The sequence below is a fragment of the Danio rerio genome, chromosome 3, assembly GCF_052040795.2.
Source record: "Danio rerio strain M-AB ecotype USA chromosome 3, GRCz13ab, whole genome shotgun sequence".
In the NCBI taxonomy this organism is placed as follows: Eukaryota; Metazoa; Chordata; class Actinopteri; order Cypriniformes; family Danionidae; genus Danio; species Danio rerio.
The window spans coordinates 38,753,903-38,777,350 of NC_141023.1; the positions used below are offsets into that span (position 1 = coordinate 38,753,903).

The 23,448-nt window shown below is 35.5% G+C and overlaps 1 protein-coding gene across 50 annotated transcripts in view; it reads right to left on the bottom strand.

Annotated features, from left to right (window-relative positions):
- svilc (supervillin c) overlaps positions 1 to 23,448 on the bottom strand; it is a 57,934-nt gene that overhangs the window by 26,426 nt on the left and 8,060 nt on the right. For 14 of the 50 annotated variants that reach the window (XM_087244949.1, XM_087244948.1, XM_087244941.1 and 11 more), the window contains 7 exons: positions 16,534 to 17,010; positions 13,853 to 14,005; positions 12,604 to 12,774; positions 10,247 to 10,281; positions 4,154 to 4,215; positions 1,116 to 1,264; positions 782 to 1,010 (listed from right to left, as the gene is read on the bottom strand). In XM_087244949.1, the coding sequence (XP_087101075.1) occupies positions 782 to 1,010; positions 1,116 to 1,264; positions 4,154 to 4,215; positions 10,247 to 10,281; positions 12,604 to 12,774; positions 13,853 to 14,005; positions 16,534 to 16,826 (1,092 nt within the window). In that variant the 5' untranslated portion in view covers positions 16,827 to 17,010. Of the gene's footprint in view, positions 1 to 781; positions 1,011 to 1,115; positions 1,265 to 4,153; positions 4,216 to 10,246; positions 10,282 to 12,603; positions 12,775 to 13,852; positions 14,006 to 16,533; positions 17,011 to 21,828; positions 21,871 to 23,448 lie in introns of all 50 variants that reach the window. The other 36 variants (XM_087244967.1, XM_087244966.1, XM_087244964.1 and 33 more) reach the window with 5 other exon arrangements.

A 23,448-nucleotide genomic window follows, 5' to 3' on the forward strand; every position in this document is an offset into this window, starting at 1 on the left:
AACCAGCAATCCTTTTATCAACATTACTGCAAAGCAAATTATATCAAGATCCAGTCTCTCTACATTATTCTACAGCTAAATACATCGGAATGCCCTTTAAAAATATTAAGTAAACTTTCTGAAAAATATAATAAATCATTTGATGCTTAAATACTGCCTTTGAAAAAGTGATACAATACTTGTTATATTAAAAACTAAACAAAATAAAACTGATTGATTGATTGATTGATTGATTGATTGATTGATTGATTGATTGATTGATGGATTGATGGATGGATGGATGGATGGATGGATGGATTAATTGATTGATTGATTGATTGATTGATGGATGGATTGATGGAATGATTGATTGATTGATTGATTGATTGATTGATTGATTGATTGATTGATTGATTGATTGATTGATTGATTGATGTATGCTGTGGTGGCTAAACAGACATCAATCAGCATAAATGTGAATTAAAGATTAGAAATATTTTCAAAATATACATCTTGAATTTAAAACTTGTAACGCTTTGTTTAAATATATTTTTTAAACATAAAAATTGCTAGATTTAATTGTAAAACAGGAAAAAAGGGGTAATTATTTAATTTAGAAAATGTATTTGTATTACTTTTGTTTATTTATTTTTTGTTTCTTCCTTTTAATAAACCAACCAGCAAAAAACAGCATAAAAATGTGGTCTTTTCATAACTTGGTTTAAAGCACTTATAATACACACTGACTACACAGATTTAGCAGTACAGTACAGAAAAGTTCATAACGCGCAAATGCACTTACCAGATTGACTTCATCCACTGTGATGGGCTGTGTGCGATAGCGAGTGCCCTTCTGTCTGCGTCTCTCAGTGGCCTCATGAGGGCTGCCATCTCTCACAGGACTCCCAACAGCACCCAATATGGGCTGAGAGAGTTTATTGAAGAGAGCCAGTTTCTCACTCATAGAGAGTTTAGTGCCAGCATCATCCTCCACCTCAGGCTCTGCCTCACCTGCTTCACCTGGCTGAGGACTGCAAGAAGATAACATCAAGATTGATTTACAGATGTTGTAAATATTGATAGGGATTAATATGCAAGAAATTTCTAGTGCATTGAATAAAAGAAGTCCCACCCACCTTGCTGCCATCATGGTTTCTTCAAATGTGATTGGCTGAGTGAGTGCCCGAGGATCGTTGTTACGGCGAGATCTGCGTTCATGGAAACTTTTACTGGAGCGAGGTTTAAGGAACAAAGATGCCTCAGGTGAAGCTGTCTTCTCCAATTCCTGATGACGGAAAAATAAATTAAATTTAATTTAATTTAATTTAATTTAATTTATTATTAAGATTTTAGGCAAGCGATGAATGGATATACTGTGTAGATTACCAAGAGCTAGTATTGGACTATGAGTAAAGAAACATAAATTATTGTGATGACTTGCTTGGCCAAATAAAACTTTAATTCATTATATTAGTTTACGAGATTGGTTCATTCATATAATACAGCAACATTTCATACAGTGAAAAGCAGTAAGTAAATCAGCATACTATCATCTCAAAAATATTGCAAGAATTAGATGGTTTGTTTGCAGTGAAACTTGTTCATGCTTTTATCAGCAGCAGGGTGGATTACTGTAATGGACTCTATGGCCTTCCAAAAAGACAGTCAGACATTTGCAGTTCATCCACAATGCTGGTTTGGAATTATGACCAGAACCAGAAAATCGGAGCACATCACACCTGTTCTCAGCTCTTTACACTGGCTTTCAGTTACATTCAGAATAGGTTTTAAGCATTATTACTTGTCTATAAATCACTGAATAGCCTAGGACCTCATTACAGATATGCCTACTGAACACAAACCAAACTGATCACTCAGATGACCGAATAAATTAGAAATTCCAAGAATTCAGTCAAAGCAGGATAAATCTGCCTTCAGCTACTACGCCCCCGCTGCAGGAATCAGCTTTTAAAAATGATCAGATGTGCTCCAACATTAAACACGTTTAAATCCAGACTGAAAACACATCTGTTTAGCTGTGCCTTTACTGAATGAGCACTGTGCTATGTCCAACAGATGACACTATTATGTCATTCTTTTTATTTTAATTATTTTATAACCTGTTTTAACACATTTTAATCTGTTTTTACTTTTTATTTGTTCTTATTTTCTTATACTTTTATTCCTGTTTATGTTAATTGCCACTGGGTATAAAATGTGCTATATAAATAAACTTGCCTTGCCTTGCCTTGAATGTCAATGAAGACTGCGGCAATGACTCTACAAAACTTTCAAAAAGCCATAGAAGTGGTGTATTTGACTATTTTATGTGAGAAGATTTAACTCATCAAATTCTATCCATGCTTGCGTATACTCTTTAATAATAGATACATAATAGAAACATAATAGTTTACATAACTAATTTCTAATAACTGATTTATTTTGTCTTTGCCATGGTGACATCATATTTTATTAGGTTGGTTTTTTTTCAAGATACTAATATTCAATTTAAAGTGCAATAGGTTATTTAGTGATTTATAGACAAGTAATATTGCTTAAAACCTATTCTGAATGCAACTGAAAGCCAGTGTAAAGAGTGTAACCTACCTACCTATATGGGTTAACTAGGCAAGACAATAGACAATAATGTTCAAATTTGACAAATAAATATATATTTTTTATTAGTCAGTAGAAAATACATATATATTTATTAAGAGGGGCTAATAATATTGATCTTAATTTTGTTTTTATTCTTAAAGCTGTTTTTATTCTAATCAAACTAAAATAAACAAGAAAAAAACAATATTATTTGAAATACTGTGGAAAAAATGGTATGCTTTGTTAAACATCACTTAAAAATTCAACAGGAGGGCTAATCATTTTACCTTTACCTCTATATATGCTATTATAAGATCATGCATCATGCCATATGTAATCCCTGGTCACAACTCACTTTCGTTTTAAGTAAAAAGAAAATAAAAACACTTTAGTTTTTTTAAACAACATTAAGATCAATATTATTACCCCCTCTTAATAAATATATATGTATTTTCTATTGACTAATAAAAAAAACAATTTATTTGTCAAATCTTCTGAGACAATCTGCTAATATATTCAAAGCAAAAAATGAATAACTTCTCTTCTCAACGTGGGTAAATAATTAAATAACAGAACTGCAATTCTTGGTGAACAAGTTCTACCATTTCTATGAAAAAATAAATCTAACAGCATTGCACTTAATGACTGTGTCTGTGTGTGGTGAAGTGGGTCAGTGGCAAGATGAATAAAACAGAGCCAGGGTTGGCAGTCTGGGTAAGGAAGTCACAGTAACGAATGAAATCCAGCAGGTCACACTGTAACCAAACACTCCAGCTCTCCTATTACCACCTACGACCCAAAGACAGACAAAAGCACAAGAACACAGAAGAAGAAAAAAACACACACACTGGAGCAGAAAGCTTAGAAATGCCTAGCGAAATAAATGACTTCAAAATGAATTTCTTATCTGCTTAATCCATAACAAATTCTGCAAGATTAAAAAATGTACTTGAATTTAAGTATTCTCAGTTTCTATGTGTCATTTCTGAACATATTAGATGATGCCAATAAAACAATTCATTATTATTATTTAATAAATTCTATGGTAATGGATAAGTATAGTCTACAGTAATTATTATTAGCTTATATTACGAGGGAAAGTCCCTACTAGGATAAATATATACAAGTTTTGTGTGTGTGTGTGTGTGTGTGTGTGTGTGTGTGTGTGTGTGTGTGTGTACCTTGTGTTTCTTACATTGTGAAGATTAAATGTCTCCAAAAGTATAGCAAAACCAGTAAATTTAAAACTTGTGGGCACATTTTTCTTTGGTCCACGTGAGAGAAACAGCTCATAATTCATACAGAATTAAATATTTAAAAAAAAAAATTAACACCCAGATTGGTGGTTCATTCCACTGTAGAGACCTCTGAAATAGAGAATTAGCTGAATAATGAAAATGCAGATTCTTTTCTGTGAGGTTTGGGTTTAAGGGTAGGGATAGATTATACAGTTTATATAAAAAATCATTGTGTTGTGTGTGCATGTGTGTGTGTGTTCTCAACCATGGCAATGACCTTTTTCTATTCAGGCTGCAGCACTTGCTAAAGAGATACGCTGAGCTCTTGTTTCACCTACTTTAAACAGAGACATCTTGGCAGCTACGCTCATCTTGGCTCTGTCATCCGTCTTTGCATCCACTGCAAGAAACACAGCAAGCACATTACATGGTCAAACACAGCTCCAAGACACACACATGCACTTCAGAGTAACAGAAATGCCACAGTAATCAATACTGACAAAAGCACAATAGACTCCATCAAATGAACTGGATAAACTGATCCTGCTGCACATACATTAAATGTAAATATACCATATTTATGTTGTTTTATAGTTATGCTAAGACTGACGGGATGAGAAATATTTAACTAAATTAGATCCAGGTATCAATATTCTACTTCTTAGTCTGATTATTACATTCAGAAGTTTACATACATTCAGGTTTTCTGCTATGCTTTTTAGGTATGCTAATGGGGTGTTATATAAATAAATGAGCACTAATTAGCTTAAACTTCCAGAACATAAATTTGATTATTGTATGAGCTCAAAACTTTAGTGTCCAAAGTTGTATGTAATCAGACAAATAATTATGATTCACAGAAAACACCCTCTAAAATGGCATTTGGTATTTGGAGAAGGAATCATTTAACTAAATTAACAAGATTAAGGTGTTATCTGAAAGCTAAATAGGCTTTAAACTGATGTTGACTTTATTAGGATCGGACAATGTTTGGCAGAGATACAACTGTTTTAAAATAAAATAATAAATAAACAAAAAAATAAAATAAAATATTATTGTCAGATACAAAAATTGATGAAATTGACCAAAACTATAACTACTATAGCTACACACACACACACACACACACACACACACACACACACACACACACACACACACATGTGCATTTGATTCAAATTAGATCATAGCAGTGCAGATTCTTCATGAGATCATCAAATGACTAACAAATGTATCATTTCAGTGTGTTTGGCCGAATAGACAAACAGGCTGGCAGATGTAATCTTCACCTGTGTGTACTTTTCTTGACTGGCACATTTATGGCACTCACACATGCACACATACACACACACACACACACACACACACACACACACACACACACACACACACACACACACACGCACACACACACACGCTTGAGTCCATTTGTCTCCAAGGCCATGTGTGAACTTATTATACTAAATGTGTTTGAGGAATTAATGGATGATTATGTAAGTGTCATTGATACACTCCTCAAAAGCACAGCTAACATTTATCAGATTTCTTTAAGCTTGCTTTAATACGGCCTCATAAGATTTAACCTCTCATCAGTAATAAACGGAGGTTTATAATAACTGTTTACGACAGTATCCATTACTTAGAATATATGCATGTGTAAAAGTGTGTGAGAGTGTGTTTATGTTTTGATTTACTATAGTATCACACACAGTATCTACTACACACACACAGTCTCATTCAGACGCATCATTTTATTCAATCATACATTCAGCAGCTTTATAAAATCTAAGTTTTTAAAGGTATACTGCATTTATGGTATGAAGCAGAAAAATTACTTTTGCTGCTTGTTCACACTACATTTTTTAATTATTTCAATCTACACAATTCCTAAGGTTTTTTTTGGGACAACTTCATTATTTTATGTTCAATCTACTTAAATTTGTAAAAATAATTAAGTTAAGTTAATTGCTTTGTGTTAGGACAACATGAAGGAATTGTGCGGAACCCAGCATTTTTTACAGTGTGAAACTTTTTCAAAAAACTCTTCAGACTATGGTTAAAGAACCATTTATGAAAACTTTTGTCCATGTATATATAGTTTGCACTTTTTGTGAAGGAAATTAATAATTTTATTTAGCAAGGATACATTTAAAAGTAAAAAAAAGACATTTAATGCAACATTTATAATGCTTTATGCATGAATTCTGAAATTTTTGGGGGGTTTTTTTGCTAAAAGTGAAACTTTAGTATCACCCACTATTATAAGCTTTAGACCAAGCCTGCAAAACTATAAGCATATTGTGTGCTTTAAAGAGCACCTATTTTCCCCCTTTTTCAAGATTTAAGGAGTCATGAAACACCAAAACACCTTTTTTGAGCTGTTGACCGTCATATATGTGTCCCATGCTGCTACAAACACTATTAAGACAAAAAAAAAAAAAAAAAAACACTATTAAGACACATATATTTCACAAAAAAGTGAAAATTGGTTGTTTTTGCGTTACTTCGAGCAAATTCATTCTTCCGGTTTGAAGCGAATTTTTGAAGCTGCGTCACGGCAATTAGATCCTTGCGTGTATTCCAGCGTGTAGACTGGCTGTCTGTACCTGGGAGTACTTTGTAACGTCTCTAAGCGTGCTGCATTCATTCATGAGAAAGACTGCATCAACATGCAGTATTGTGTATGTGGTGCAACTTCATTAGTATGCATGATAGCTTTGAAGACTGTTTTAGCTGAAGCAGTGTTCAGACGCAAGAGAGAAATGTGCTGCAACGAAGGTTGTGTTTTCATTTTCTCGCTATGAGAGCGCAGCTGGACTAACATGTGGATTACAGTGCACGCGGCACACGGCAGAAATACGTTTGTACGGAACATTTTTTACTCAAGAGCTTTTCGCATCTAGAAATGGTGAAATCCGGATTTGCTGCTCGTCTCCTTTAAAAAAAGACATAGCTCCAGTTGATGTTGATTGTCCTTTCTCTATAGATTTGGTAAGCGATCAGTGGTCTTTGTATCTTTATTCAGATGGCAAAGTTAGTTCGAATCAGCAGTACTCTTTCAGTGTTTAAAGACAGACCTTAGTCAAAATGATTTCTAAGTTACTTAGTTTACAGTATGTTAATATCACTACAATATTATGGACTGAAAGATCTGCTGTAAATGCTGCTCTCCGAGTGTAAACACCAAACTTTTACCGATCATCGTGTTAAATTTTCACCACATTTTGTGACAGGATAGTCTACACACACACACGGCTTTCTGACTTAAAGAGTGCATCTGAGTTACCGAGAAATGCAGAGGTTTTTTTCTCTTATACGACGTGCAGTATATCAAACATTCTTTCTGTGATGATGAGTCACACAAAATGCCAATACATAGGTTAGGTTACAAACACACAGCAGACACATACAGAGCGAGGCTTTTGCAGTTGTAAGCTGAGAAAATATTATATATTTTTCCTTCTATGCTAATGAAGGACTACTGAGACATTCCAAGCATGGGATGGGTCCTCCTGGTGAGGCAGAGTTCCTCACAGCTCCGATACATATCTCTGCCATTTGCTTACAGCAACCATGTGCTCTTCAACATACACAATTCATCTGCTTGTGTTCTTCTTTCAGATAACTTTGTCATGTTTGGTGTCATTTGACAGTTTATGACTTCAGTGTTGTAGTGATGAAATCAACAGAGACATTGATTAATTGTGTTTCAATCTACAATATATTTACTATTGTTGGGTCATGGCCTGAGGAGAGTATGTTAATGTACTTCTCCCCCACTTCATCTCTTCAACTTTGTTCTCATGTTCAGCTGGTTTTGGGGGGTTGGTTTCCACTCATGTTTGACAATGCTTTGCTCAGGGTATAATAGGGAAAGGTAACTGTTGATCTGGGAGAATGGCTTTTACTCTGCATCTCCCGCACACCAGTGCGTAGCCTCATATACTAACAAAGGCAGTTTCACTGTCTTTGTTGCTCAGCAGTGCATATGTTACAGCTAATTTCTTTATACAGTATGTTAGTTTGTTTCATTCTAATGTCTGTATATTTAAACATGTAACTTAATAAACAACTTTGCCTGCTTTAAGACGTAGAGATTCTTTCTCTTTATCAATGATGATAACAACTTTAATGGAGTCAGATTAATTACAATGGAGTCAGATAAATAATGGATTTAAACACGCCATCCTTCAACTGCTTCCTGTTTCCGATTATTGGTTCAGAATAGCAGCGTAAGCTTCAAGCCTTACACAGTTCATTCATAACAATTTGCTTTTGCATAATGTTATCATTATTAGCGGTATTTTTTATTATAACCATATTTATATTTGTTTTATTAAAAACAAGCTTAGATTTGCCCACCTGTCAGGTTTCAGACCATATGGGGCACAGCATGTGTATTTGGATATAACTCAGGTTTTTGAACACACTTATTTATTATTGTTCATTTATTCGTTTGCTGAAAATTAGAACTGAATTTAGAAATAGTTTTGAAACAAATCTTTGAGCTTAACAAACAAAATTAATTATTCATTTTCTGTTGTCGGCTTAGTCCCATTATTAATCCATGGTCACCACAGCGGAATGAACCACCAACCTATCCATCAAGCTTTTACGCAGCGGATGCCCTTCCAGCCGCAACCCATCTCTGGGAAACATCCACACACACTATGGACAATTTAGCCTACCCAATTCACCTGTACCGCATCTCTTTGGACTGTGGGGGAAACCGGAGCACCCAGAGGAAACCCACACAAACACAGAGAGAACATGTAAACTCCACACAGAAACGCCAACTGAGCCGAGACTCGAACCAGCGACCCAGCAACCTTCTTGCTGTGAGGCGACAGCACTACCTACTGCGCCACTGCTTCGCCCGAAATTAATTATTCATAGGCTAATTGATGTCTGTGCATACAAGGTTTCCCTTTCAACGAGAGAGAAAGTGAAAGTCGATTATGAGATGCCTTATCTTTCATTCTCGCGCTGCAGATGTTCTGTTTTCTTGCTAGTGAAATGTTCAGTTTTTCCACTTACAAAGTTGTCATGTGAATAGCAAACGCGCTTGTGGCGCGATGCAACTGACTCTTAAAGGGAATGGGAGATGAGACTCTGGTTGGTTTATTCTCAAAACACAGCTCTAATTCTTTAAGAAAATGAGCTCAACCCTTTTAGACTATGCGCCACAGCGCAAAGTGGATTTTTCCGTCCTTAACAAAAATGGATTCTGACACACGCCGTGAAAGCGTTTGCGCCCTGCGCTTTGTGCATGGATCTTCAAAATAGAGTCTATTGTGTTTATACACTTCAGTATGACAATGAAGACCCTATACCTTCATCATAGATGCCCTTTAAACCATTATAAAACAAACGTTTTGAAGGAATCTAAACAGTTTACTATACATTAAATATTATATAAACTAGCAGCTCTTGTGTTTTATTGGGAAAAGCTTACATATATTCAAAATGTCTCGCTTATAATTTTACAAGCCCTAATAGAAATACAAAATACTATGTTTTTAGAATAGAACTATTTATCACTCACACAAATTTTTGTAAAATGACATAAGTTTTTACTAAATATACATGCATACTCCATATAAAATGCACTTGGCTAATATTTGTATGCTAGTGTGTTGAGTTACTATGCAAAAATACAACATTTAGATGAGTTAATATATTTGTTAAAGAAATGTGACATTTGTGCATTTTGTATGTACAATCTCACAGCAATTTGTAACTTTTTGATTTAGTGGCTAATTCATATGAATTCTTAAAGTCTCATTCGTACAATTTAGTATGATTTGCTTTTCACCCAATGACAGTTGGGTTTGTTGGTGGGGATTGGGTGCCACGCCTCCTTTTTAAAATCATGTATTTTCATACAACCAAACTTGTATGAATTCGCCACTAAACTGACAAAACGTAAAATAATTACAATTCATAAAATTTGAGTTTTGATAAATGGAACCATGGTTTAAAAAAACAGAAACTCTTTGAACAAAACTATAATACTTTTGTCTAACAGCATCAAAACTTTTGCTTATAACAATAATGTCGACTCAACTTAATAAGTTTTTAGAATTCGAACCTAATTTTAACTGAATATCTTCACTGTAATTAAAACCAAAGCAGTTAAGAAGTGCAATGACCTTCCCACTTGCTGACTTTACCCTCAAAAATGATGTTAGCTGCTTGTTCAAACAACTCACTTAAAATGAGCTGAAACATCACAAACTTAAGCAACAAACACAGGCTTATTCTGAAAATGTAGTCCTAAATTTGTACAATTAGTTAACTTAATCGACATGAAACAATTGAGATAGTTTAAATTAAAAACTATCATAACACCAATTAAAATGCAGAAAATATCAAACATTTCAGTTTCAGGCTCTAAATATGTAATAGTAAAATGGTATTTTAGCACTTACTTTGTGAAGTGTCCTGATTTTCACCATCCACCGTTCTGCAGAATAAAAAAAGTTTATCAGTGGTAAGTCTTATATCAGAGTTAACCACTTACTAAGTCAAAGAAGATGAACGAGTCAATCAAGCTCACACTTCAACACCCTCTCAGCGTTTCTCATGCAAAGTAATTGAGGTTTTGCAGAATGAAGTGAGATGACTTCACACCAGATCTGCTTTAACAAGCCTCTCCGGCACATTATGACACATGCACTCTCAGACACATCTGTGCAGGTTATAAGCATGACATAATGCAAACTATTAAAACGATGAGCTCCTACACACCCTGATCAAGCACACAGAATTCATGCTGAACTCATTTACTGGCTCATGACTGATGATCTCTGACATCTGATAATATAGCACAGGTATGTGTGATAATGAAGGAGAACAATAACCCCTAATAACTCTTTAATTTTACTCACAAATTATTCAAAATGAATCAAAACACTAATTTAACAATTGTCAGAATGTTAAGTTAATATTAAGATATTTTAATAAGGTAATAATTTAATAAATTATTAATTTAATATAATATAATATAATATAATATAATATAATATAATATAATATAATATAATATAATATATTTTTTTATATTAATCTTTTATAATTTTTATATCATGTGAGCTGTGGTAAAATAATACTGAAAATATGTCTTGGTATATCATGATCTCTTGAGTCTCTTATTTCACCAATGCTGTAGTGTTTCATACAAAGTACAGAAAATGTCAAATACAATAAGTTCAATAAATATAATAAGTTATCATAAATGTATTATATATATATATATATATATGATTTTTTTTATCATTATTAACACACTAAGCTTGCAAAAGTGATATTGGTAATTTTAAAATGCAATCAATTATGTAAATATTTTTACAATTTAAAATAAATGTTTGATATTTTAATACAGTCCATCCAGGAAAGTATTCATAGCACTTCACTTTATCCACAATTTTTATGTTACAGCCTTATTCCAAAATAGATTAAATACATTTATTTCCTCAAAATTCTACACACAATAGCCCATAATGACTATGTGAAAAAAAGGTTTTTTAAATTGTTGCAATTTATTGACCTGAAAAATCACATGTACATCAGTATTCACAGCCTTTGCTCAATACTTTGTTGATGCACCTTTGGCAGCAATTAAAGCCTCAAGTCTTTTTGAATTTGATGCCACAAGCTTGGCATACCTGCTCTATCAGGTTAGATAGGAAGCGACGGCGTACAGTCATTTTCAGATCTCTCCAGAGATGTTCAATAAGATTTAGGTCTGGGCTCTGGCTGGGCCACTCAATGACATTCACAGAGTTGTTGTAAAGCCACTCCATTGATATTTTGGCGGTGTGCTGTGTTATGGGGTATTGTGTGTAGAATTTTGAGGAAATAAATTAATTTTATCAATTTTGGAATAAGGCTGTACCATAAAAATTGTGGAAAAAGTGAAGCGCTATTAATACTTTCTGCAAGCACTTTATATTTAAAAATCATTAAAACACAAATGTAATATGATCCAACAGAATCATTCTAATATGGTGATTTTAATACAGTGATTATTATTACTATTGATGAAAAGAATTGTGCCTCTTAATAATTTTGTGCAAACATTTTCCAAATTTTTGTGAATAAATAAAAAAAACATTTGCTTGACACATTGTGTAAGACTAAACATTATAATAAAACAATTTAAAACTAAATTAGTTAAATAAATTGGTAAATTTGTAAAATAAACATTTAGTTTCAATTTAATGCATTTGCAAAAAGTTTATTTATTTAAAATAAAATCTTCCTGAACCTTCTGTATAGCAGTTTATTATAAAGTGTACACCTCTTCTTTTTGGTATTTTACTTATTTATTTACACTGTAAAAAAACCTGGTTGCCTTAAATGTTTAAGCTGAATCAAATTAACCTATAAATCCATTTAAAATATATTATGTTAAACTGACTTAAAACAACTTGCATAACTTATAAAATTAAGTTAGAACATGATTAACTTAGTTTAATAAGTTACAATGACCTAAAAACATATGCTGTCAGGACTAACTGTTTATAGATTTTATAGATTTTTACAGTGTAGTTATTTACTTGCTTATGCTGTCAACAAATAACCTGTGTACGTATTTTTGTTTAAAAATGTAAAAAGTTTAACTAAAGTGACTACATAAACAATACTGTATGAATACTGTAGTATTTGTCACATTAATAAAGGGTTAATGAGGTTAACGAGCACAACACCTGAATACAGTAAATGACTGTGTCTATGTAGTCAACAGACTGCAGATGTGAGTGTATCTCAAGAACGGTCTGGGTACCCGCAGCTCTCCTGTATCTCAAAGGCTGTAATGGGTTGCGTACGGAAGCGTTCGCTGTTTTTGCGGCTCGCAGCAGGATCTCCTGGCAGGTACCGACGGGCACGACGGCGATTTCCCTCAGGCTGACCCGCCAGATCAAGACTCAAGGCCACCACATCACCATCAGCCACTCTAGTGTACAGCAGACAGAGCAGAATAGATGGACGACAGGAGGTATGTGTGTGTGTTTGTGAGAGAGAGAGAAACAGACAGATGAAGAGAAACACTGCTCATCCTCACAGCACAGAGATGATGGAGAGTTAGACAGTGTCAATCACACACTCGCCAAAACTACTGCTGCACATTAGCATTGTGTTAGAACCACAAAATGTGTGCTGTACACACTTAAATTCCCTTATTAAGCTGGGGTCACCACAGCGGAATGAACCGCCAACTTATTCAGTATATGTTTTATGCAGCGGATGCCCTTCCAGCTGCAACCCATCTCTGGGAAACATCTATACACTCTCATTCACACTCACTACAAACAATTTAGCCTACTCAATTCACCTGAACCACATGAAACTGGAGCACTCAGAGGAAACCCACGCAATCACAGGGAGAACATGCACACTCCACACAGAAATGCCAACTGACCCAGCTGAGGCTTGAACCAGAGACCTTCTTGCTGTAAGGTGATCGTGCTACCCACTGCGCCACTGTGACGTCCCAGTTTATTATTATAACAGTAAAAATTGTTGTAACTGTAAAAATCTATCTGTATGTCTGTCTGTCTGTCTGTCTGTCTGTCTGTCTGTCTGTCTGTCTGTCTGTCTGTCTGTCTGTCTGTCTGTCTGTCTATCTATCTATCTATCTATCTATCTATCTATCTATCTATCTGTCTATCTATTTGTCTATCCATCCATCCATAAACCCACCCCCACCCACCCATCCATCCATCCATCCATCCATCCACCCATCCATCCATCCATCCATCCATCCATCCATCCATCCATCCATCCATCCATCCATCCATCCATCCATCCATCTATCTATCTATCTATCTATCTATCTATCTATCTATCTATCTATCTATCTATCTATCTATCTATCTATCTATCTATCCTTCTGCAAATCCCTAGTGTCTTTAGGCTCATCTCTTCTCAGATATGTGTAAGTACTATTCCTGTGGTGGTTATAAATATCAAGCAGAGCTGAATACACACACACACACACACACACACACACACACACACTGAGGCATCCCTACACTCTATCAGACGCAGCTGGACTGCTGTTTTGCTGTAGAAGAGCGTTCTTCAGCTGGCCTACTGAAACATGAGTGTGTAACAGCGGTGTATCAGAGGTTGAGTCTGGAGGGCTTTCTCCATCCACTGTACCAGACAAGCCCAACACACATGCCCTGGAGAGGGTGATGGAGAGAAGCAGAGGACTTCAGAACTGCAGGAAATAAAGTGTGCAAGACAGACATGCACACCACGGACAAGGCTAGATGGAATGTAGACGACGAAACAAAGATATGCTCCACAAGTTTGGGGTCAGTAGGATTTTTTAATGTTTTAAAATAAGCTTCTCCTGCTCACCAAGGCTGCAGTTATTTAATCATGAATACAGTACAAGTTGTGAAATGTTATTGCACTATAAAAGAGCTATTCAAAAGTAGTCATTTAATTTAATCATTTATTCCAGTAATTTTAATGATGAATTTTCAGATTTATTACTCCAGTCTTTAGAGTCACACGATCCATCAGAAATCACTCTGATATTAGTTATAATTATTGTTATTATTATTATTATTAATAATAATAATAATAATATTCTTATTACTATGTACTCATTCATTCATTTTCTTTTTTGGCTTAGTCTCTTTATTCACCAGGGGTCGCCACAGCGGAATGAACTAACCCAGCATATGTTTTACACAGCAGATGCCCTTCCAGCTGCAACCCTGGTATACATATACATTCTCATTCACACACATACACTACGGACAATTTAGCTTATTCAATTCACCTATAGCACATGTGTTTGGACTGTGGCGGAAACTGGAGCACTCGGAGGAAACCCACCCAAACATGGAGAGAACATGCAAACTCTACACAGAAATGCCAACTGACCCAGCCGAGGCTTGAACCAGCGTTCTTCTTGCTGTGAGGCAACAGTGATACCCACTGCGCCACCCCGCCGCCATTATTACTATTAATGGTAATAGTAACAAAATAAATAATGACTGGATTAATAATTTTATTTGAAACTACATACAATAGGTAATAAATAAATATTTAATATTTAAGTATTTAAAATGTTTACATTTAATAAATGCCACCTTGATGAACAGAATAATTTTCTTAAAAAAATAAAACATGAAAAAAAACGACCCCAAACTTTTGACCAGTAGTGCATTTAGGACTAATGGTTCACCAAGTTTTTTCACAAGTTATTTTGGCAACTTGATTTGCCTCGCCAAATACAACTGATGTTTTCATGAGTGAAATACATAAAGGAAAAGAAGAAGGAATGGCAAAATATCTGCCATAGCAGAATAAATAAGGTTGCTTCCTTATCCTGGTAAAAATTTGAAGATTAAATCCTCCCGGACTTACATTTGATAACAGCAAATAAAAAATATATTGACATAAAGAAATAATTGTCAATCATAAATTAAACATGCATACTTTCTTGCATTTAAATACACAATAGCCTACACTTCTTTCGTCACCTTAAAATTAAAAGGAAATGTAGATAAAAAAAAAAATTAGAAGAAACCTGAAACTGAAAATATGTGTGTAAATGTGATGATTTAGTTAATAAAAAATGCAATATGTTAAATGTGAAATGTTTTTATTTGTGTAAATATAGAGTCAGTAAAACATTTTTTCAGTGTTTATTAAACTTTGTTAAACAACTAATTTGCTCATTGTCTGTTTTCTTTAAAGTCTTGAAATTTGATATCGAGCCTTGAGGGGCTTACTTGAATGGAATACTGAATTTTATTCATGTGGTATATAATTATTACCATATTATTTACAAAAAAATAACATCTGCACTGGACAAAATGTTTAGCACAGCTTTGAATGCTTAATTTGAACAAGAAAATGTAAAGAATTTTGATAATTAGAGTACATTTAGGGTCTCTATCATGTTAGTGCATGAAAGAGAACTGTTACACACATATTTTGCAATATGGAATACAAAAACTTTGAAGCTCAATATCTCAAAATCATTTAATGCAAATAAAACCTTATTCTTTCAAAATGATGATTTAACTATGTGAAGCTCAAACATTTGACTGAATACTGATAGCCACACTACCCATATTCATATAGTTTCTATTTTAACAAATGTAATAGTTTTTAAAAAAAATAGTTTTAAAAAAATAGATTGTTTAAATAAAATAAATATGCTAATTACAATAATCTGAGCCATTTCTGAATGAAGGAACCATTTAGTTTGAACAATTACTAAGATTTTTTTGTTTAGATGAACAAATAAAGAAATAAATAGATCCAAAAATAAACCAATAAACTATGCAAATAATTTATGCAAAGTTTGTTTTTTTGTTTGTTTGTTTGTTTGCTTGCTTGCTTGCTGCACTGGTGTGGGTATTAGAATATATCCAAGGGGCCTATGCTATGCACTTAAAGATTCCTTAACTAACAATTTACTAACAAATCCTTAATTAAGAATCCTTAACTAATAAAATTATAAATGCATTTTGTGCAAGTAAAAATACTTTAAATTATATTTCAAACATATTTATCTTTAATCTGTCATTTCAAACATCAATTTAAAAGTAAATTTTTGCTATATGCAATTTTACTTTCAAAGATGCATTTTTAATTGCTACAATTGATCATTTAAATAGAAATATCAGGTAAACTATTTGATGACACAAATCTGTGTATGCTATAAAGTCTCAGGCCATCTCACCTGTTCTTTGTGTTTTCTCCACTGGTATCCATCTTATATCCATTGGAAATCTTTGCAGTCCTCTCTTCCAGTGCTGCTCGTCCATTCCTCCCTGTCCCTCCATTTATTCCACCAGAAACAGACGTATCCGCAAAGCTAGAGTCACGAATGCCACGACCCTCCCTCTCTCTTTTAGACCACTTTGATGGAAGCTCCTCTTCCTGGCTGCCGTAACGTTCTGCCAGCTCTCTCCGCCTCTCTGCTTTGTAGCGAGCGATCCGTTCAGCTCTGGACTCCTGGCTTACATTTTCCATTTTGTCTAACTCCTGTTTTGTCACTAAGGGTGTCTGAATTATGCAGAATAATTCCTGGCAGGTAATCGTTTTGGAAAACAAGGGTGGAGTCACAACTGAAAGTGATTAATCAGAAGCTCAAATAACAGCAGGTTCTTATAATATGTTTGTGTTTCATCCTGATCATCTCCCCGAGGACATGGCACTGTTGAAATAAATGAAAGAGTTCTTATTTAAAAGAGAAAGTTTAATGAATATAGGTGTCACATATCTTTAGATGAAAAAGAGGACAGGAAAACACCCTCATTCAAGAATCAACATGCTTATAGGAAATACAGTTCCTGGTTATTTGTTATTTCTTAGGTCAGTAACATCAAGGTCGCTGGTTCCAGTCCCAGCTAGGCCAGTTGGCATTTCTGTGTGGAGATTGCATGTTCTCCCCGTGCTCGTGTGGGTTTCCTCAGGGTGCTCAGGTTTCCCCCACAGTCAAAAGACATGCGCTATAGGTAAATTGAATAAACTAAATTGGCTGTAGTATTTGGGTGTGAATGAGTCTGTATGGTTGTTTCCCAGCATTGGGTTGCAGCTGAAAGGGCTTCCGCTGTGTAAAACATATGCTGGAATGTGGTTCATTCAGCTGTGGTGACTCCTGATGAATAAAGAGACTAAGCCAAAGGAATATGAATGAATGAATTTAGTCAGTACTGCAGTCAGTAACATAATTAGTTTGATCATACAAGTAACATATTGGATCACTTTCTCTTTAGTTTTGACCTAATTTAATTATTTCTGTTTTCATTTGTTGCCAAATATCTTATTTGATATTTGAATGGCAAATTAATCCAAGAAAATTACTTTCCTAAAGTAATTGTAAAGTGTCATGTGGCATTTCATAAGCTGTTTTATTGGTAGTGTTTTCCATTTGAAGCACTAATTTGACGATTATTTGGGAAACAAACCATTTTTAGAAAGTCTTTCACATTTACACATTTACATTTAGTCATTTAGTCCAAAGCGACTTACAATAGAAGAGGAATTCAGTGATTAAATGAAGATGCAGTAGACACAAGAAGTGCTGATTATACAAAGAAACTGTGTGGGATTTTTAGAGAGAGAGAAGCTCACTTCATAAATGTTTGTTTGTTTGTTTGTTTGTTTGTTTGTTTGTTTGTTTGTTTGTTTGTTTGTTTGAGATGTTTAATAGTTATAAGAAAGGTATAAAAAAATATAAGAATTTGTCTGGTGGAAATGTGCAAAACTAGTACAAGTGTCTGTTAAGTAAGCAATGTGTATTTATATAGCACATTTATCGTGTATAGCCATACACCCAAAGTCAGTTACAATCATGAGAAGGGGGTCTCTCCACACCACCACCAGTGTGCAGCATCCACTTGGATGATGCGATGCAGCCACAGGACAATGTTGCCAGTGCACTCACCACATAAAAGCTATTGATAGAGTGGGGAGATCATGATACAGCCAGTCGATGGGAATGATCGGGAGGCCAATGGAAGGAATTTAGCTAGGACACCGGGGTTACACCTCTACTCTTTTACGAGAAGTTCTATCAAATTTTTAATGACCGCAGAGATTCAGGACCTCAGTTTAATATCTCATCCGAAAGATGTCGCTCACTAACAGTATAGTGTCCCCTTCACTATACTGGGGTATTAGGGCTCACACATACCTCATATTGAGAATCCCCTGCTGGCCTCACTAACACCACCTCCATCAGCAACCTATTTTTCCCATGTGGTCTCCCATCCAGGTTATGACCAGGCTCAGCCAGGTTAAAATGACAGAAAGATGAAAAATTTTGTTTTCTACAGGTGGTATGTCAAGCCCACTCATCTGTGTCTATTAACATATATTTAAAAGTCTTTATCCTGCTATAACTATAGCAAATCTTTTCCTCGCTGACACTTTTTCAACTCAACACAACTCGACTCACTTTATTTCTATAGCACTTTCAACAAACCACAATGGGTACCAAACTGCTGTATATAAAACACATAAAACGCATGCAACTATACACAAAAACAAAATACATAAACTTACAACACATGATTAAAAGCTAAAGAAAATAAGTGTGTTTTCAGTGACCTCTGAAAACACTCAAAAGTTTGAGCTGTTCTTTAAGAGAGTGGAAGATCGTTCCAAAGTCTTGGAGCTGCTACTGAGAAAGCTCTATCTTCTCGACATTTCAAGCGTGATCGTGGAACTTGCAAATAGAGACGATCATTAGAGCGAAGAGATCTCACAGGTTGGTGCACAACAATTAGCTCAGAAATATACTCAGGGGGCAGGCCATGGAGAGATTTAAAAACATACAACAGAACTTTGTACTGAACTCTAAACTGGATTGGCAGCCAGTGAAGGGAAACCAGTACAGGTGTGATGTGTTCTCGTTTTTTTGTGCCTGTTAAGAGCCTGGCAGCTGCGTTCTGAACCAGCTGCAGTCGCGAGAGAGAGGCCTGACTCACACCCAGATACAATGTGTGACACTAGTCCAGACGAGAAGAGATGAAAGCATGAACAACCTTCTCCAAATCACAGAAGGAGAGGACAGACTTCAGCTTGGCAATATATCTAAAATATAAAAAAAAACTAATTTTGACAACCGCATTAATTTGGCGATCAAATTTTAGCTCAGATTTAAAGATGACACTAAAACTTTTTACAGAGGAATGTATTTTACCAGGAAGCAATGACAGATTGCCATTAGAATCCAAACCTTTTTGGCCAAAAACTATGAATTCACACTTGCCTTTATTCAGTTGGAGAGTTATTTGCTAACCAACACTTCTATTGAGATTGACTATTGATCTATAGTCAATCTCAAAACCATTCAAACACCATTATTTCGGTGGTTGACTGTATATGAAAATATGATTAGATGGAAAATGTTTTCTTTAGAATATACTATAACATGATTAGCTGCCATTGATTAGCTGTTTTTATGCGGCATATGGCTACTAGTAGTGCTCCGGAATTAGGAATCTTAAGGGAAAGTGAAACAAAAGACGATTGTTACATAATAAGTGAGAACACTAAAAGTAGAAGTAAAATTCTGGACTTTTCCTAGACAAATAGAATATCTGGTTACCCCTTAGTCATTACATTTTATAAATCCAGATTACATCTAATATGTTACAAACCAGCACTGCAAAACTGCAGTAGTAGCATGTGCTTCATAGCCTGGTTTAGTGAGGGGAAACTCCTTCATTCTGACACTCGACACCTCAACTCAGCAGTCATTGAGGGCAAGCCATACATCAGAGAAGCTGATCCATCAACACCCAACACAGGTGTATTTTAGTATATTTCACTCTCAGCTTGTCCTGCCATCGTGCAGAATAAACAAGTGATATAAAACAAACAATGTCCAAACTGACACAAATGACTACTTTTATGTAAGCGCTTGTACCAGGTAAATGATCTGGTTTTTGCAACATTGCATAAAATTAAGACACCTAATTCTTGCCAAATGGGCGAGGCAGTGGCGCAGTAGGTAGTGCTGTCGCCTCACAGCAAGAAGGTTGCTGGGTCAAACCTCGGCTCAGTTGGCGTTTCTGTGTGGAGTTTGCATGTTCTCCCTGCGTTTGCATGGGTTTCCTCCGGGTGCTCCAGTGTCCCCCACAGTCCAAAGACATGCGGTACAGGTGAATTGGGTGGGCTAAATTGTCCGTACTGTGTGTGTGTGTGGATGTTTCCCAGAGATGGGTTGCGTCTGGAAGGGCATCCGCTGCGTAAAAACTTGCTGGATAAGTTGGCGGTTCATTCTGCTGTGGCGACCCCGTATTAATAAAGGGACTAAGCCGAAAAGAAAATGAATGAATGAATGAATTCTTGCCAAATGTGTAGGCTATCAGAAATATTTATTTTAAAAGAACATAATGAGAATTTTTAATTAATTTTTGTTCAAAATTTTTTTACATTTGAATGTAAAAATAAAGGTAAAACTACGTGATGCAGTGTAGTTTTCTCTTACGCTTGCTTTTGTCAACACCAGTGATGGTAATAACGGCACTATAAATTAACGGCGTTAGTAACGGCGATTCTTTTTTCAGTAACGAGTAATCAAATTAATTACTGGTTCCCCCGTTCCTATTTTGTTGGGACTGGGGCGGGACACATAACAAACCAGCGATGATGACTGGTGTGTCTGTGAACATGGTGTAACTGAAACTATGATGATTAGCTTAGATCATGGCTTAGATAGAGTCCATTTCCATCATTTGCCAGTCAGAGAATAGTGTGCGTGTTCACACACAAGCACATGCAGTCAGTTCGCACACACCAACAACCAGAAGTCAGAACGATGGAAAATCCAACAAGTACAAACGTAACTTTCGTAAACTGGAAATATAAGCACTATTTTCCCTCGTTGATGTATCGTTAAACTTATGCCAAGGCAGAATACAGTCTCTCTGCATCGGTGAAAAGAACTTCTAATCTAATGAAGCACCGCACTTTGTTACATGAGGCCACAACATTAGTGGCTAAGAATGCAGGTGATAACGTGAGCTCTTGTGAGTTGTGGTCTGTGTAATAAATACTTAAAGTTCTTAACCATATTGTGTTTATTGTGCAACTATAACCAGATGTAATTCACATATAGTAACGATAGCATTTATAATGATGTGTTGAATTTGATGGTTGTCTCTCACATTGTCCCGCAACAACAGTAAAATAGTGTAAATTAGTGTACAGTGTTTTATATTTATAGTCATTTGACAAATTAGATTTTTTCTTAAAGTAACGCAATAGTTACTTTCCCTGGTAATTAATTAGTAACTTTTATAATTATATAACTCAGTTACTAACTCAGTTACTATTTGTAAGAAGTAACTAGTAACTGTAACTAATTACTCTTTTAAAGGAACGTGGCCAACACTGGTCAAAACTATTGGTTGGATTTAAGGAAGAGCTCGCTGGTATAGTTGAACAGTACATCAAGCCCCGCTTACTCATTAAAGAGCGGAACAGACCAAACCAAACAACTAGTGCAACCGAAACCCACCTGTGTTGTCGCCCTGCATCGGGTACCATCCGAACCAAAAAGCTGCCCGTGAACACACCAAAACGGACAGAACAGAAAGGAGACAGAAAAAAGACATAAAATTTTGTGCCTGCATGAGAGTACATGTCTTTTTGCACTTATGGTGGGCAGTATTCTGTTTTCTCATCCCATAAAGGGAAACCAGAACCAGAACTAAAAGCGTTAACAAAGAAGCATTTAATACCATTTTCACAGTAATTGTGAGGGATTCACTCACGTAATCTATAATGCTTTCCAAATATTTGAGAGATATACTGTTTTGAGAAAGTCCAATTTGCTCTGAGGTTAAACTGATAAGAGGACACTAAACCAACTAGCTGAATCAATGCTCAACAACCTGATGAAGCCTGATGAAGCTCAATGGCCAGCCATCAGCCATCAGCCTTAACGTGTACAAGAAGGATGTGTATTGAAACATACACAAAAAGTAACATAAAAAATGTATTTCTCATTTGCAAAAAATGTAGTCAGTGCCTTAAGTAGATTTGTCATCAGAAACATGCAATGAAGCATACCTGGAGAAAGGTTTTTTAAAATGTAGGCTGGAACCCGTGATTCCAATAAGCCTAGGCTATAATTATCTGAAGGTCATACAATAAATAAAGGTCAAGCAACATTTCTTCATTCTTTTTCTTTTCAGCTTAGTCCCTTTTTTAATCTGGGGTAGCCACAGCGGAATGAAAAGCCAACTTATCCAGTATATGTTTTACAAAGCGGATGCCCTTCCAGCTGCAACCCATCACTGGGAAACATCCATACACTCTTATTCACACACATACACTACTGACAATTTAGTTTACCCAATTCTCCTACAACACATGTTTTTGGACTTGTGGGAGAAACCGAAGCAAACCCATGCAAACCCGGAGAGAACATACAAACTCCACATAGAAATGCCAAATGATCCAGCCGGGGCTCGAACCAGCGACTTTCTTGTTGCGCCACCGTGCTGCCCCATCAGAGGAACATATTTAAAATCAATATAAAATTCAGAAACAATTATTATGGTTACTTTGACCTATCTTTAGCACAATAACATAAAGAATAGGTATAGCAAATGCTCATCATGTCACACTCATGTCCTGTATTAAACCAAATTACCCAAACAGGACAGGTTAGAACATGCCTAAATTATCATTCATGACACAAAGTGCAGTTACCTAGTCACCAAGCTGCCATAACAACACAAACACAGCTTTACTCATACATAAATAATGACATCATCATGTTATCACCCATATCCAGCATGGACCTGGCATGTGGTCGATGGTCGACCCACAGAAGCTGTCCAAGTGAGCTCCTGCTGTCTGTGTGTGTGTGTGTGTGTGTGTGTGTGTGTGTGTGTGTGTGTGTGTGTGTGTGTGTGTGTGAGTGTGTGAAGAAGGGGAATGGAGAGAATGAACATTTGCTCCTACTGTATGTCTAAAGTATTTAGTGTAGTTTTCTGCTATGTGAGTATATGTAATGATTGGTTAAGTTTAAAGTTTAGTCCATCAAAAGCCGGTAAATGTGTGTGTGTTTGTGTGTGTGCACATAGGGGCTACTCTGCTCCTAAATAAGCAAACTGTAAGCATCAGCATT